Here is a 14,087-nt window from a genome sequence, read left to right as displayed (position 1 = left end):
CCACTTTCCCACCCACTCTGCTTCCGAGGATTGTTCATTGCATGGCATCCACATCAATGTTTTTCATTTTCAGGGATGAATTAAGTAAAGAAACTAATTTTAACACCATTTGTTCTCATGTGGTGTTGTTGGTAACTGAGTTGAGACCATGAACGCATGACACCCGGGAACCCAGTGAATCGCAGGCGGCCGCCAGAATTCAAACCAAGGATCCCAGCAATACTGGCTCGGCACTCCGACCTATGAACCAGCTGGCAATCTCGCGAGTTCATTGTCCCTGTGCGTATGCGTTTGTGTGCGTGTGTGCATGCGCTGCTGACGTGGATGGACATTCGCACCTTCTCAGGGTGCAATCTCGGGGCTGGTCGTGAGCCTGCCTTTGGCGCTGTGGCTGGGCATCGGCAGCATCATGTACAACAACGCCAATGCTGGGCCTCCAGCAGGGCCGCCCCCTCAGTGCCTTAACATGTCCGACTTCACCACCGCGGCCACTACCGCCTTCGCCACCACCACCGTCGCCCCCCCTGCGTGCGTGCACACACGTACACACGCACTGGGTTTTTATCCTCACCCTGCAGCAGTAGGCATAGCGTTCGAATTTGCGGGTGGGAGCAAAGGGCTTTGCGTCTTAAGAGGAAAACTGAGAAAGATTATAGGAAAAACGTGGTTATTGTTTTTATTCATCGACATCGTCAGTTTTATTATCATTGTATCCAATTGTGTTGCTATCGAGTGGGCAGGCAGTACAACTTCACCGGGGCCCAGATATCCGGCCACAAAGAGGAAGAAATGGACAAGGAGGGCCCATTTTCTTCCTTGCATCAGGGCCTATGGCAATCACGACAGCACTGCCCCTGAATCCAGGGGTGGAGAATATTTTCCTACTGAGGGCTGAATCAAACTTTCCAGTATGTTTTGCGGGCCACGCATTAACACACACCACAGCATTATTCAACAGTAACACACGTAATAATTAGGGCTCACCTTTACAGAAGGCACAATGGTCAAACTTCCCAAGTGGGTGGTCCATGGGGGGATGGTGCCAATATTTAAAGCTTTTAAAATAAGGCCCTACATTAATATTTTTTCCTTTGGTTAAATGATGCTATGAAGTCTTTTCTTATTTTTGTTTTTCGTCATGGAAAATGATCGATTGTCCCGAAAATAATATGAATTGGAAAAGAAATCAACAAAATGTCAATTTTCGGCATCTTAAGGGGGTATCGCCCCCTCCCCATGGTGACTGAGCAAGCTAAAATTAGAAACGCGTGTATAAAATATTCCCCTCAATTAGGCGCGGCTAGGTTACTTTCAGAGATGGATAATTATCGTCTGAAGGCCGCATCAACGTGAGCGGTTGCATGTTCCGCAGGCCACAAAGAAGCGAGGTCACGGGCCACGTGGAAGTGAGGTCACGGGCCGGCATCTCCTCCCCCCTACCGTATAGCTCTTATTTTAGGAGATACACCTGAGAAAACATTTCATTCACCATACTAATTTGCACACCACAGTTGTAGCTTTTACATTGTTAGGCAGTGGTAGAATTTGGCTAGCTTATAACTACAGCAATAATAATAATGCACGACCTTTAGTTATTCCACTGGTGATTAAAAGGCCTTTCTGTTCCGTGTTGGTAATGGGGTCTTTTGAACATACTTCACCATGCTGGTCAGTTGGATTTGGTAAAGGGGGGGAACCTGGCACTGCTACAGATGTCACTTGACACTGATATTAGCTGTCAGAGGTGGGACAAAGTCATTGTTATGCAAGTCCAAGTCGAGTCGCAAGTCATCAAATTCATGACTCGAGTCTGACTCGAGTCCAAGTCACATGACTCGAGTCCACATCTCATAGGTGGGACAAAGTCATTGTTATGCAAGTCCAAGTCGAGTCGCAAGTCATCAAATTCATGACTCGAGTCTGACTCGAGTCCAAGTCACATGACTCGAGTTCACACCTCTGTTAGCTGTAACCGGGAATTGAACCGTATCACCGGGTCACCGGGTCCATAGCGCTGGTTACCACCTGCTGCACGACTGCTCTATCATCGTACGGAATTTAGTACTGTGGTATTTATCACAGGTGCGTTTAGTCTCCGATTGCATGAGATGATCTGTACATAACACTCGGGCATGAAGTGAGTGTATATGGTAACATAAATAGTTAGTTTCCTAATATTTTTATGGTCATTTTAGTTTTGTGTTACTGTACAATCAGTGGATCTCAAGCGTCTTGAGATGCACTGCTAAGACCGGACACACCGCGGGAAGGGATGATAGCCAAAGGACGTGACTGGCGACGGAATGGCAGCTCAACGGGAAAATAGGCCCGAGTTGGATCACCAGGAGTGATATGGATTGCGTGTTGCGTCGCAGATCCATGAGGGATATTGACGACACACGGGGAGGAAGCCTTCGTCCAGCAGTGGAGTGGTGGCCGTGGCTGATAACGACGACGCGTAGCGTTCACCGTGTGCATTGTCGTGCTCTCCCGTGTGCAGATTAATGGGACTGGCCAAGTTCTATTCGCTGTCGTACATGTGGTACACTGCTCATAACGCTGCCATCGTGGTCGTCGTTGGGCTCGTCGTCAGCTTCATCACCGGTATGACTTTGCACAGACCGTGACCTCATATCGTACGGCCTGCATATGGAATGATGTCATAAGCAGGGGGGGGGGGGGGGCGGGGTGGAAATTTAAGAACCTTGTCCATTGTTTAACGTGCCAAGACAGGAGAACGACCTGGTGACCTTCAGATTCATGCAGATTCACTTGGTTAGAAATTACCAATTACACCTCGGCAATGAGGCTCTGGTCTTCTTTGATTATTCATGAAAGAACGTCACTTCCGAAAACCTCTCTTCTGGCTTGACATAAATTATGTCGTTCACATTATTCATTAATTCCAAGTAATACTTCTCAGAACACAGAGTCGAGAGCTGACTATATATAGTGCATTCAAATTTAAAGCATCCAAATTAGACATGCATGCCATTATACAGCTTGTCCTTAAGCTACCGAGCAAATTGATGTTAATTATGTAACGATATGGATGCTAATTATGCAGTGGTATGATTAAAGAGGCTGGCGATTATCCTGAATGGAATTGAAAGGACATTGATTGTTATTTCGCAGCTGCTGCTGTTGCTGCTGTCGCTTGTAGTGTTTGTTGACAAAGCAGAGTGTGTGATTGTAAGCTGTGGCGATGAGAATTACATCACGCACCACGGTAAGAGCGACCTTTTGAAGGAGGATGCATGCTCTGCTGCAGGCTATACCAAGGGGCGAGATGTGGACCCTCGCACCATCTTCCCAATCATGGATTACCTGCTCTTCTTCCTTCCCCGGAGATATCGGCAGAAGCTCCACTGTGGCGTCCGGTTTGATGAGATGGTGAGGATGCGTTTTTTTTTTAAACGTACCGAAGCCACCCTTCTCACGAAATTCTATGTACTCGTAAAACAACAGATTGTCAGACGTGCGATTCGATTCGCGTGTATTGCGAGCATAAGAATAGACTCTGATGTTGCTTCCCTCTTCCTCAATTCCCTGTATCTATATTTTCCCCCTCCAGTCTTGAGATGCTATCTATATAGTTTGACGTTGTTGTTGATAAATTGGTACGCCTCTGCTCATGGGGAAACCTTTCTCTAGTTTCCAAAGTTAAAAAAAAAATTGGAAATCAGTCCATCGACTTAAGCAAAAGGTAAAGGTGCAACCCTGTAATTGCCTTCTCGCACCACTGCTGCCAGAATGACCTCCACTCATGGCAGCTCAAGGAAGCTCCTCTAGAGGGGTATCTGGGTTAGTTTTCCAGGTTGGCCAAACGTATTTTAAGAAGATGGGAGTATATCCACACTTTACCCCTCCACACACAACCTGCCAAATAACTAACACTTGTCGTACCCGCTTACGCTGATGGGTGGATAGAGGCATGGGTGGTTTATTAAACTAGCAGCATTGTTTCAACCGCCATGTGAGGGAAATAGAATCTAACTGTGGCGAACTGTGGATTATAAGTCCTTGTGCTTTAACCTTTACACCACGGTAATCAAACTGAATGTGAAATCTTTCGTTTTCTTCCTCAACGTCAGTTTCGAGGTGTTTCACTATTGGCCAAATATTTGTCACAGAGCAGCATCTTGACGGTGAATACGCTGTGATTAATAATAGAGCACTTGTCTTAGGAACATAAATGTGAGTTGATGCAGAGCTGAGGCGGGCATTAACCCGCCTCAGCTCTGGATATACAAATACAAACGAGCACAGCAATATGCACGCTAATCCTGTGAGCGCTGACACATGCTATACGCAAGTTGCATTTTTTTATTATTATTGCACTAATACTGGAAGACCTTGGATATACTCTGTTATGTGCTGTACCGTACCTAGTCGATTATTCATATTCCATTAAAACAATAAATGGCTGTATTGCACGTGAATACGTTTTATGTTACTCTGAGCGAGGCGCTTTACTGGAGATGTAATTTCCAGCTGAGGTCATATTTTTATATGACTGTAGTCTCTGGATTATAAGATGCAAATCCCCCACCCCCACCCCCACCGTATTTTAAAGAAAATGTTGGGTCGTGCGTCAAATATTTATATATGATTGTAATTAAGTAGGTGTGTGTGTGTGATCAGATTTGTATAACTGTATAGACACGGGGCACAAGATTGGGGTCAATCTTTATTTCCAGGGCGTCTAGATTTTTGTTGTATCACACTTTAATTATGACGTCGTTTTACTTTCCCTTTTCACTTGAGATTAGTGCAGGGTCCACTCAGTGGTAATTTTAACGAGGCGGCGGTTAATCACATTTTTCATTAACAGTTGGGTAGCGACATAATCGGTGTGCACCCAATTCACAGATGTCCCCGACTGGACATCTGTTAAAAAGAGCTTTATAGCTCATCGGATTTCTCCAGAAAAAATATTATAATTCTGATCGGCTCTCACAATGTTGACAGATTAAATCTGACCACCGTTTGTTTTGAATTCAACCATGAAGATTAACAGCAACTAACCTGCAAATAAATGCTGACTTTGCCCTTCTAAGTTCATTTATGCACATTGCCCTCATAAAATACATATTGGCGTTATCTATCCAATGTGTTCTTATGACCGTCCTTAAAATTCAACAAACGTATTAACTGTTATCTAATAAAATCTTCATCGTCATGTTTGTTTCTAACCACTTGGCATTTTGGGCCTTTAGGGTCTGTGCGCGGCAACTGTCATATATAAAGAAAAGAAATTCAGCATTCTATGCCTTGCATGGCGGACTCTTGTACGAAAAAATTATAAAAGTTATCATCAGATTTGGCAGTAAAGTAGGTTGGCGGTGGCTCACATTATGTACTTGCGTTTTTTTTTTAGCTGCACAAAGTCACATTTTGGCCATCTCTGCTAATGCCTAGAATGCCCCCCACAGCAGGACCCGAGTACTGTAAATCTCTCTTTTTATGCATTACCTGAATAGTCTCCAATGTTAGGATTATCCAAAATGCTGCTGTTAAGCTTCTTACACACATTGGTAGCAGAGACTATGATGTCGCTGGTCGTCAAGTCCCTCAACTGACTTTTCAATCCCCACAAAATGTTTGGGATTTCACGACCAAAACCTTCGCACCTGATTGGTTCTCAAGTGAAGACATCACATTTATCCCTCTATTTAAGCCCGAAACAGCAGGATTTCTCCATAACTCTGGCTGTCATTTGATGATGCTAGTTGTCACTGGTTTATTCTACTAGCAACAAATTGGCATGTGTTGTTTACATGACAAACCTTACTAATTGGCTTTGTCGGGTGGTGGCAGTTTTAAAGACACATTCATATTTATGCGATCCAACCCAAAAACCTCTTATGGATACAAAATGTCTCTTCTCTCCACCTATAATAAAGCGTACATTGGTAAGTCACTCTCGTGAAATGACGCGACCGAGTAGTAGTGCCATTGTCACTTGTTGCAGAGTTTTTGTGGTTCCAGCCCAGTGGCCCCAACTGGTCAATAGCGCGAGTGTGTTATGCATAAATGCATGCCTTCTGCTAAACAGTGGGCGTTAAAGATCTCCGTGGTGGTATATTTTCGTTTAAATGTAGGTCTGCCGTGTCATATTGTTCAAATTTTATAGGTTAAAAAAACATTACTGTACTGTCAAATTACTAATTGGGTAAAGTCACATTGCAACTTAGCCCCCTAATGTGAAACTTCTGCAGGCTGTAGTCGTCTGTAAATCAGAATCAAGATATAAAGCTCTTTTTCACAGACGTCCACTAGGGGCGGGGTCAGTGCGTTACAACAACAAACCATACAAAACACGATCGTAGTGCAAAGTCTAGGAAAGGTGAGAAAAAAAATGGAGCACCTTCATGACAGTCTTGCGCAATATGACTGGCGTCAATACCACATTTGCTCATGATTTGAATTAAAAACAAATTGTGAAAAAATACGAATGCACATATCAGAACTTGTTTGCTTGAATACTTAGGGTCTGAGTTTTGAAAGGCTGTAAAAATGGACGTTTCATTTTTTTTTTGCAGAAAATCGAAGATTCAACTGTTGCCGTGACAGAGGATGAACACAAATATGAAGATGGGAAGTACTCGGGCACCACCACTGAGGATGGATACAACATTGTAAAAGATAGCTCTGAAAATAGTTCCGTCATAAATGGACACATGAAAGTAAAACCTGGTCACGTTACCATGGAAACACACATGTGATGTCAAGGGGTACTTGGAGAGCTGGACTCTGGCCCAATGGGCCTTGACCTTCAAAGTCATCTGCACTGACTCAAACTTTTTACTGGAAAGAGTAATACACTGCTATTGAATAAGCTTTAAGCCTGCGTTCATAAACTGTTATGTCATAGTTTGAAATATAATGAAACGGATGATATCTTTGCAAGTGAACAAGATATAGGTGAAAATGAATCTTGTATTTTAAGCAAGCAGGTTTCAAGTGTTAAAAGCTGAGATCTGCCAGAGAATGGAGAAATGTTTCTGAAATTAAAATGTTCCTTTTATCAGTATGAAAAAATATTTTTGGGAAATGGTACCTCAACCTATGATCGAACAAGTTGCCAGCTTTTAAGAAAGTCAAGCTATCTCTTGAAAACAGTAATATATTAAGTCTTCCATTTTTTGGGGGTAATTATTTGACACTTGTATAATTTACTCAGCATTTTTGTTGTCGCAAAAATTACGTTGCTTGTGACAAACCAGCACAACATAAGCTCACTCGTGTGTATTCGGATTGCACCACGTGTTATTCGGAATGATGTCCGACGTTTCGCTCCATGTCCTGGGTGTTTCTTGAAAAATGTAATATCAGTTCCTGAGCAACACACGGAACAGCCGTTCAACGCATTGGAGTATTAACCAGTCTCCGTTTCCCTGCTGCAAAAGGTCTCGCACATGAGCGCTTGTGCTTGATTGCATTGGCCAATGTGAAAATTGACAAAAGTAGACTTTGCCGAGTTGCATTGGTGGTGCAACTGTTTTCGGGTTTGAACCCAATTGGCTGGGTGACTGAAAGCCGTCCTTTTTCCGCGAGATATCCCGTGAGAATAGGACGGGTTGCTTGACTCAATTGCGAGTGATATAATTGATCAGCACAAGCTATCGACAATCATGTGAAACCAGTTGCCTGACACTAATCATGGGCCAAAAACGAACAACTATGAATGCATTCATGCAATAATCAAGTCTCATTCCCTGTTGTGTTGTTGGGTTGTATTATGGATGGTTACAATCGAGGAAGCGGAAGTTAGCGGCTCAATTTGGATCCTGAAGACACTTTCAAGACATCGGACATTATGCCAAATAACACGTGGTACAACCTGAAAACGCACCTGATAGCCGCATGTTACAACCGCACAAACCTACACAGTAGAAACAAGTATTGTATTATGGAACTGAACAGTGCCGGATTTAGCTAGTGCGGGGCCTGTAGCATATGTTTTAAAGGGGTCCTAAATATAAAAAAAACATATTCAAACGCATGTTTAACTTGCACAGTAAAGTAATTGTATTTTTTCATTTACTATACAGCCAAATAATACGACAAATCGCTAACCTGAAACACCCAGTCGTTCATAAAAAGTTGAAGGCGGTATAGTACTATAGTAATAGAGCAAGTCCAGAATCACTGAACCGCAATTGATAGCTTAAAAGAATTTAGCGCGGAGCCCTTGAAAGTGCTGGGCCCGTAGCATCTGCTACTTTTGCGACTAGGATAATCCGGCACTGCAATTGAATGACCAGTGGCCTTTAGGAGAGATGTGACACAATCACTGAAGATTGTGTTGTGGCCTTGCATAAGTGCACGTATGTATGGTGGTTCGTTCACGTTCCTGGTTTCCAGGGCCGCATTAACGTACAGGCCGTAGGGCCTCAGATTTTGGGTGGGGTCCCAAAAAGCCTACTTTGCTTCATAACGGTTGTAATGGCAGAAACGCAACACGTACTGCAGAGCTGTGATGAACCCTGTAAGTAATTTGGGCATTAAAACCATAGCATCACTTCTGTGTATTACTGCAGGACAAATAATTGGGTGCGTTTTACTTTTTATTTTATTTACCCTTACAATTCGTACATTAAAGTAAAAACAAAATAGAACTGAAATAATAATGAAGTGTTGTCGTCGTCCATGGGTGGTAGTAAAACGGTAAAGGGGAAGCAATTGAATGTGCAGAGAGGGCCCCTCAAAAATTGACAGCTCTGGGCCTGCATCAAACTTTAATTTGACCCTGGTCATCTGCGGGAGGCATTCATCCATGGCTGATGATGATGGTTGTGTGTTGCAATAGCCAGATGACAGTGCCTGCTATGTGACTTGTGTACAATTTATTTTCCTTGTAAGAAAAAAACATTCAGGTGGATCGATGGTGGGTGTGCACTTAAAGGGGCATGATTTGGTTAATGTTTTTTTGCGAATTTAAAAATGAAACATTGTGGTTTACAGGGACCCTTTTTGAATAATATATTATCCAATTGTAAACATGACGGGAATAATATTGCAAGTTTGCAATAAAAATGGTACAGGATGTATTTGTAGCAGTTTTAGATAATTAAAAACTTAGACTTTGTTGTGTGATTACATTTTTTTACGATTTTGGCAAAACAAGTGATGTTGATTGTGGTATTTAAATCCTTTTTAATAAATTATTGTCTGCTAAATACTCATTGTTTAATAAATATTTCATTTGACCCATGAGCAAATCGCCAGAATTCTCCCGATCTCATCATTAGATCTCGGCTAAGCTGGGATAGATGCTGCTTGGATGCATGTTTGTAAAACTTATTTTGCACCGTACGTAGCCTTCCGTGCTACTTGATGGGTGACCACCATGCATGCCACGGTGTCGTGGGCTGCCTTTGGGGTAGACAGCACAGAGAGTAAGTGGAGCAAAAATTAATTGTACAGGTTAGTCCAGATTTAATTAAACCTTAAAAAATACACATTCAGTTTCAGAGAATTAAATGTGGGGGGGGGGGGGGGTCGCAGGACATCTGTTTGACCACCCTGTACAGCATTGCATTTCTCCTTTGCCACGTAGGTCCTGCCCGGCTTCAACCCAGTGCTGAGCAGCAGCGCGGTCAAGTATGGTTAAATAACTCGCACGGCGTGGGGATCCCCTTATCCAGCAGCGGAGTGGCAAAAATATATTTACGTGTACAAAAAAAGCTTTTATGTTCTTTATAATTAGCTCTATGTAAACAAAAAAATCACAAGTACTGTATTGTACGTGTGTCCATAGGGGCCGTCCATAAATGACGTCACGCGATTTTTGACCCCCACCCCCCTCGTCACATGGCGTCACAAAGCTCTGCCCCCCCCCCCTCCAAAATTTTTTTGACATGCTTCAAATCGCTTTAAACTATTGTCATTGTAGTGCGTATTTAATGTGGCGCTGCACTCTGATGTTGTAGGAGAAACATTTATTAAAAAGTCGATTTTATGAAGTAGAACGTGTTGTCTATATTTATTTAAAGTTGCGCATTTTGATGTGACGTCACATTTCTCAACCCCCCCCCCCCCATCTTCACACATCGTCATAAATGTCTGACCCCCCCCCCCCTAGGTGCGTGACGTCATTTATGGACGGCCCCAAGAGGGTTTGTGCGATGTACGCCCGTACACCGTAGGGTAAAGAAGCACGGTAGGCCGAGACCACAAGACTGCAACGAGGCTTGGCTCTGCCTCTTACCTCTGGACGATAAATTTGCCGAGTTGATTCGCCCACCTTGGACGTTGGCCAAAGGTTATCGCGAGCACTCGTGGAGTCAGCGCTACGGGGAGACGAGAAATACGGCCGGGGACATCCCTCGCCACTCATCCCAACTTTGCTCACTGAGATGCTGCTGCTTTTAGCCACTGGGACGGCACGGGAAGTGGAGTGGTTTAAAGGGTTTCAACAATGAAGCCCTCCCTGTAATGGGGATTGAGGCAATTTGGGCGCATTGGTGGCTTCATCAATAATGGCCCCAGAAATCGTCTGGTTTCAGCAATCGAACATGTGTGTATGCACCGTATGTTAAACTTCTTTCGCACCTCACGTAGCCAACCGTGCTAATCGGAGGCGCATGCATTGCCCGCTGCCTGTATGCGAGGATTGTTTCTTTCTGTGCAAAAACAAATACACTGTGTGGACATTCTGTTCATTTATTGTGTTGCTTATATTGTCTACGAGGAGGCCAATTGTTATTGCTTGTTAGATATGATATGTTTGAGTCCAACCATTGCCCACGTGTGCATCCTTGCCTATCAGACGTGTAGAAGTTTTCAGCAACGTTTATTTGAGCAAGTTTGACTGCCCATGACACGGAGAATGAATGTCACCACCAGGCCAGACTTGAGCTTGCGTTAAAGCGGTGCTGTTGAAAAAAAACTGTGTGGCATTATCGGATGCGTTAAACCATTTTTTTTATAATTTAAAAATAGAATGTGACCATGCAAGTAATGAGAAGGTATGTGTACAGTATCATTGTCTGTTCAATAGCTTTGTTTATTTGCGTAGATTTAATGGCACGCAAAGGAGTGCTGCTCACCGACGGCAGGAAGGCACCACTCCCATCATCATCATCTTGTCTTGCTGGATGCATGTCATGTAACTACCAAAGCATTGCACATGCATGCAATGCCCTCAGTCTTGTGCCTGTTCCCAGCCTGCACGCGCTCTCCTGTTGTGACGGGCTTTCTCATAATTTACAGAGAGTTTTGGGTATAGTTTATTCGTGCCTGTGGGGGTTTACGCATCTCTGACCGTGATGAGCGGTGGCGCAGCGGTTAGCGCGCATTGCTACGAACCCGGCGACCGGGTTCCATTCCCGCTCACGGCGAACACCGTTGATGGATTATCTGAACCGGTCCTGGGCCCTCCCCTAGGTCGACTCAACCTCAAAAGAAAACCTGGTGCGGTGTTTATAAACATTGCCACTGGGGAGACAAAGGCGGCCGGGCCTGCTGCTGGCCACATCCACTCGCTCGTGAGCCGAGGTGGCCTTCATTAGGTGCTCTCGCTAACAGCACTTGCCCAACAAAGGTCTGTTGAGCCTGTGCGGGGGATGTTTGTCTTTGCGTCTGATTGTGTGTGCGCGTGCCGGTGTCCCTGTGTGTTTATAATTTGGGAGTTGCGTGCGGCGGGGTGCGTCACAAAGTGCAACCGCTTTTCCGAGTGGGCCCTCTAAGCCAGATTTCCTCTCTATTTAAAGCAACGCAGGTCGCTGTGAGGAGGATAATTGTTTAAAGACTTCAAAGCCGTGACCCAACAGAGCTTGCAAATATGTCGTGTACGTGTAACCCCCCCCACCTCCCCAGCAGTCATCGACAAAACGATGAGATTTCCAAAAAGCGTTAGGCTATACCAAACGTTTAGTTTTATTTATTCGCGACTTTGAAATATACGTTATACAGGATATGATGTGCACCGAAAAACGTGGTTTGCTATGATGCCAAATACCTTCATTAGGTATCAGGTCGGATACAATTCTGTAGCCAGGTAGTAATAAAAACATCCCGGGGTGGTCCAGCTGTCTTGTGACCCCCCTCCCCCCAATTAATTGACCCCTAACATTTTTCCCCCTTTGTGTATTCATTTATGTTTCAAATACATCATACTTGAGCAAATATTAAGTGCTATATCATTGAATTGGACAATGCAATGGGGACGGGGGCGGGGTCACAATACATTTGGACCACCCTGTACATAAAACAGGTAAAGGTGCAACCCTACAATTGCTTGCTCTTGCCACTGCTGGCCGAAGGGTTCTCCAGCAAATTAAGTCGTTCCGCTGCTGCACGTGCCCGATGCTCGTTAAACACGTGTAACGTGACGCGCTAAGCCAATTGACGCTGCCCGCGTCGCGTTGTATGTGTAGTGGTGATACGCGCTGGGGTAGGGATCGGGTGCCAGCGCGTAGTGATTGGCTGTGTGTGTGGTGACGCGCGCTGACGGTGAAGGATCAGGGGTCAGCGCGGGGTCGTGGGTTATGTGGTGCTGATTGGCTGTGTGCCGGTGACGCGCTTGAGAGGGAGTGATCGGGTGGCAGCGCGGCGTGATTGGTTGGGTAGTGGAAACACGCGCTGGGGGAAAACGGATCGTAGAAATAGCGCGTCGTGATTGGTTAACTAAGGAGCGATGCTCACGTCGAGGTCCGTGGCGTCCAGTTGTCGCGCTCCACGTCAGCGCGCCATGGGACCTCGGCTGGACGACGACCAAGGGCCCAAGTCATCCCTACAAACCCCGGCAAGTCGCGGCACCTCACATGCTCGGCCTACATACTCGACACACATGGGCCGTCGCGTTGCGGCGGAGGAGGGCCGGTTAGGGTTCGGGGTTTCGGTTCGGCGAGGGGGGTTCGGCCGGGACCGGGGAGACATTGAATGGTCGGAGTTGGGGCACAGAATTGTGGCTGCTTCAGCGGGTTCATCCGTCGTTACGGGATCTATTGATGGGGTCGAGGTCAGGGTGTTAGTGGACACGGGGGCGTCGGCGACTATTATATCGGACCTCATTTACAACATTCTCCCCGTCCAATGCCGTCCGCTGCTCCCAGTGGATGTGCCATTTTACGCCGCTAATGGGGGATCGTTGGGCATTATCGGTCAGATTAGGGCGTCCATTTGCATTGGAGATATCAAATTGTCGGGACCCGTTTTCGTTTCGTCTTCTTTGGCGGTTCCTTGTCTATTGGGCACAGATTTTTTGGCTAAAATGCCCATTAAAATTCTCATCGATCAGCGTTGCATTGAACTACCATCGGGTCGCCGTATTTCATTTTTGACGAACCCTACTGAAATTCGGACGGCGTGCGCTACGATACAAGCGTTGGCGACACAGACCGTGCACGTGCCCCCGGGTTCACAGATGTGAATTCCCCTCCGGTTGCGGAAACCATGGGTGGGGGAGACTTCGGAACAAGGCATGCTTTTGGGTCCTTCTAACAGGGCTGTCGGGGGTGTCGGTTTGTCGGTGGCTCACACTTTGGTTCGGGCTGACAAGGATCCGTTTGTGATGGTTTTAAATGCTGGGTCGCGGCCAGCCGTCATTCAGCAGGGCACCGTGCTAGCTCACGCGGCACGGGTCCCTGCGGATGAGCGGCTGGTTGCGCAGGTTGATCCGAGTCCCACGCAGAACATTGAATCGAGGGAGGACCTTGAATGGGTCCATTCGCTGTGCGCGGGCTCGGACGATTTGTCAGCGGTACAGTTGGGTGCGCTGCGCGAGTTGCTAATGGAATTTTCTGATGTGTTCAGTAAACATAAGTATGACATTGGGTGCACGGATTTGTTACGCCACCACATTGAAACGGGCGATGCGGCACCGGTCAGGCTAAATCCCTTCCGACTGAGTCCTGCTGAGAAGGAACATGTTCAGTCGGCCGTTAACGATATGCTAGAAGCCGACATTATTTCGCCTTCCTCCAGTCCTTGGGGAGCACCTATTGTGCTGGTTAAGAAGCAGGACGGCTCCTTGCGATTTTGCGTAGATTTCCGTCGCCTGAATAAGATCTCTGTGGCTGACGCGTATCCGCTCCCCAGGATGGACGAGTCCCTCGATGCATTGTCTGGTGCGCGAT

General features: G+C 45.7%; 1 protein-coding gene across 1 annotated transcript in view; it reads left to right on the top strand.

The window, feature by feature from the left end:
- Positions 1-9,883, top strand: part of LOC144940686 (sodium-dependent multivitamin transporter-like) — a 30,406-nt gene extending 20,523 nt beyond the window's left edge. Inside the window, exons 12-15 of the mRNA XM_078866996.1 lie at positions 347-528; positions 2,501-2,604; positions 3,272-3,393; positions 6,546-9,883. Coding sequence (XP_078723122.1) covers positions 347-528; positions 2,501-2,604; positions 3,272-3,393; positions 6,546-6,728 — 591 coding nt within the window. The 3' untranslated portion in view covers positions 6,729-9,883. The remainder of the gene's footprint in view (positions 1-346; positions 529-2,500; positions 2,605-3,271; positions 3,394-6,545) is intronic.
- Positions 9,884-14,087: the final 4,204 nt, after the last annotated feature.

Source organism: Lampetra fluviatilis, chromosome 23 (assembly GCF_964198595.1).
Source record: "Lampetra fluviatilis chromosome 23, kcLamFluv1.1, whole genome shotgun sequence".
In the NCBI taxonomy this organism is placed as follows: Eukaryota; Metazoa; Chordata; class Hyperoartia; order Petromyzontiformes; family Petromyzontidae; genus Lampetra; species Lampetra fluviatilis.
Note: the sequence above shows the minus strand (reverse complement) of the source record. Positions and strands in the feature narration are given on the sequence as shown.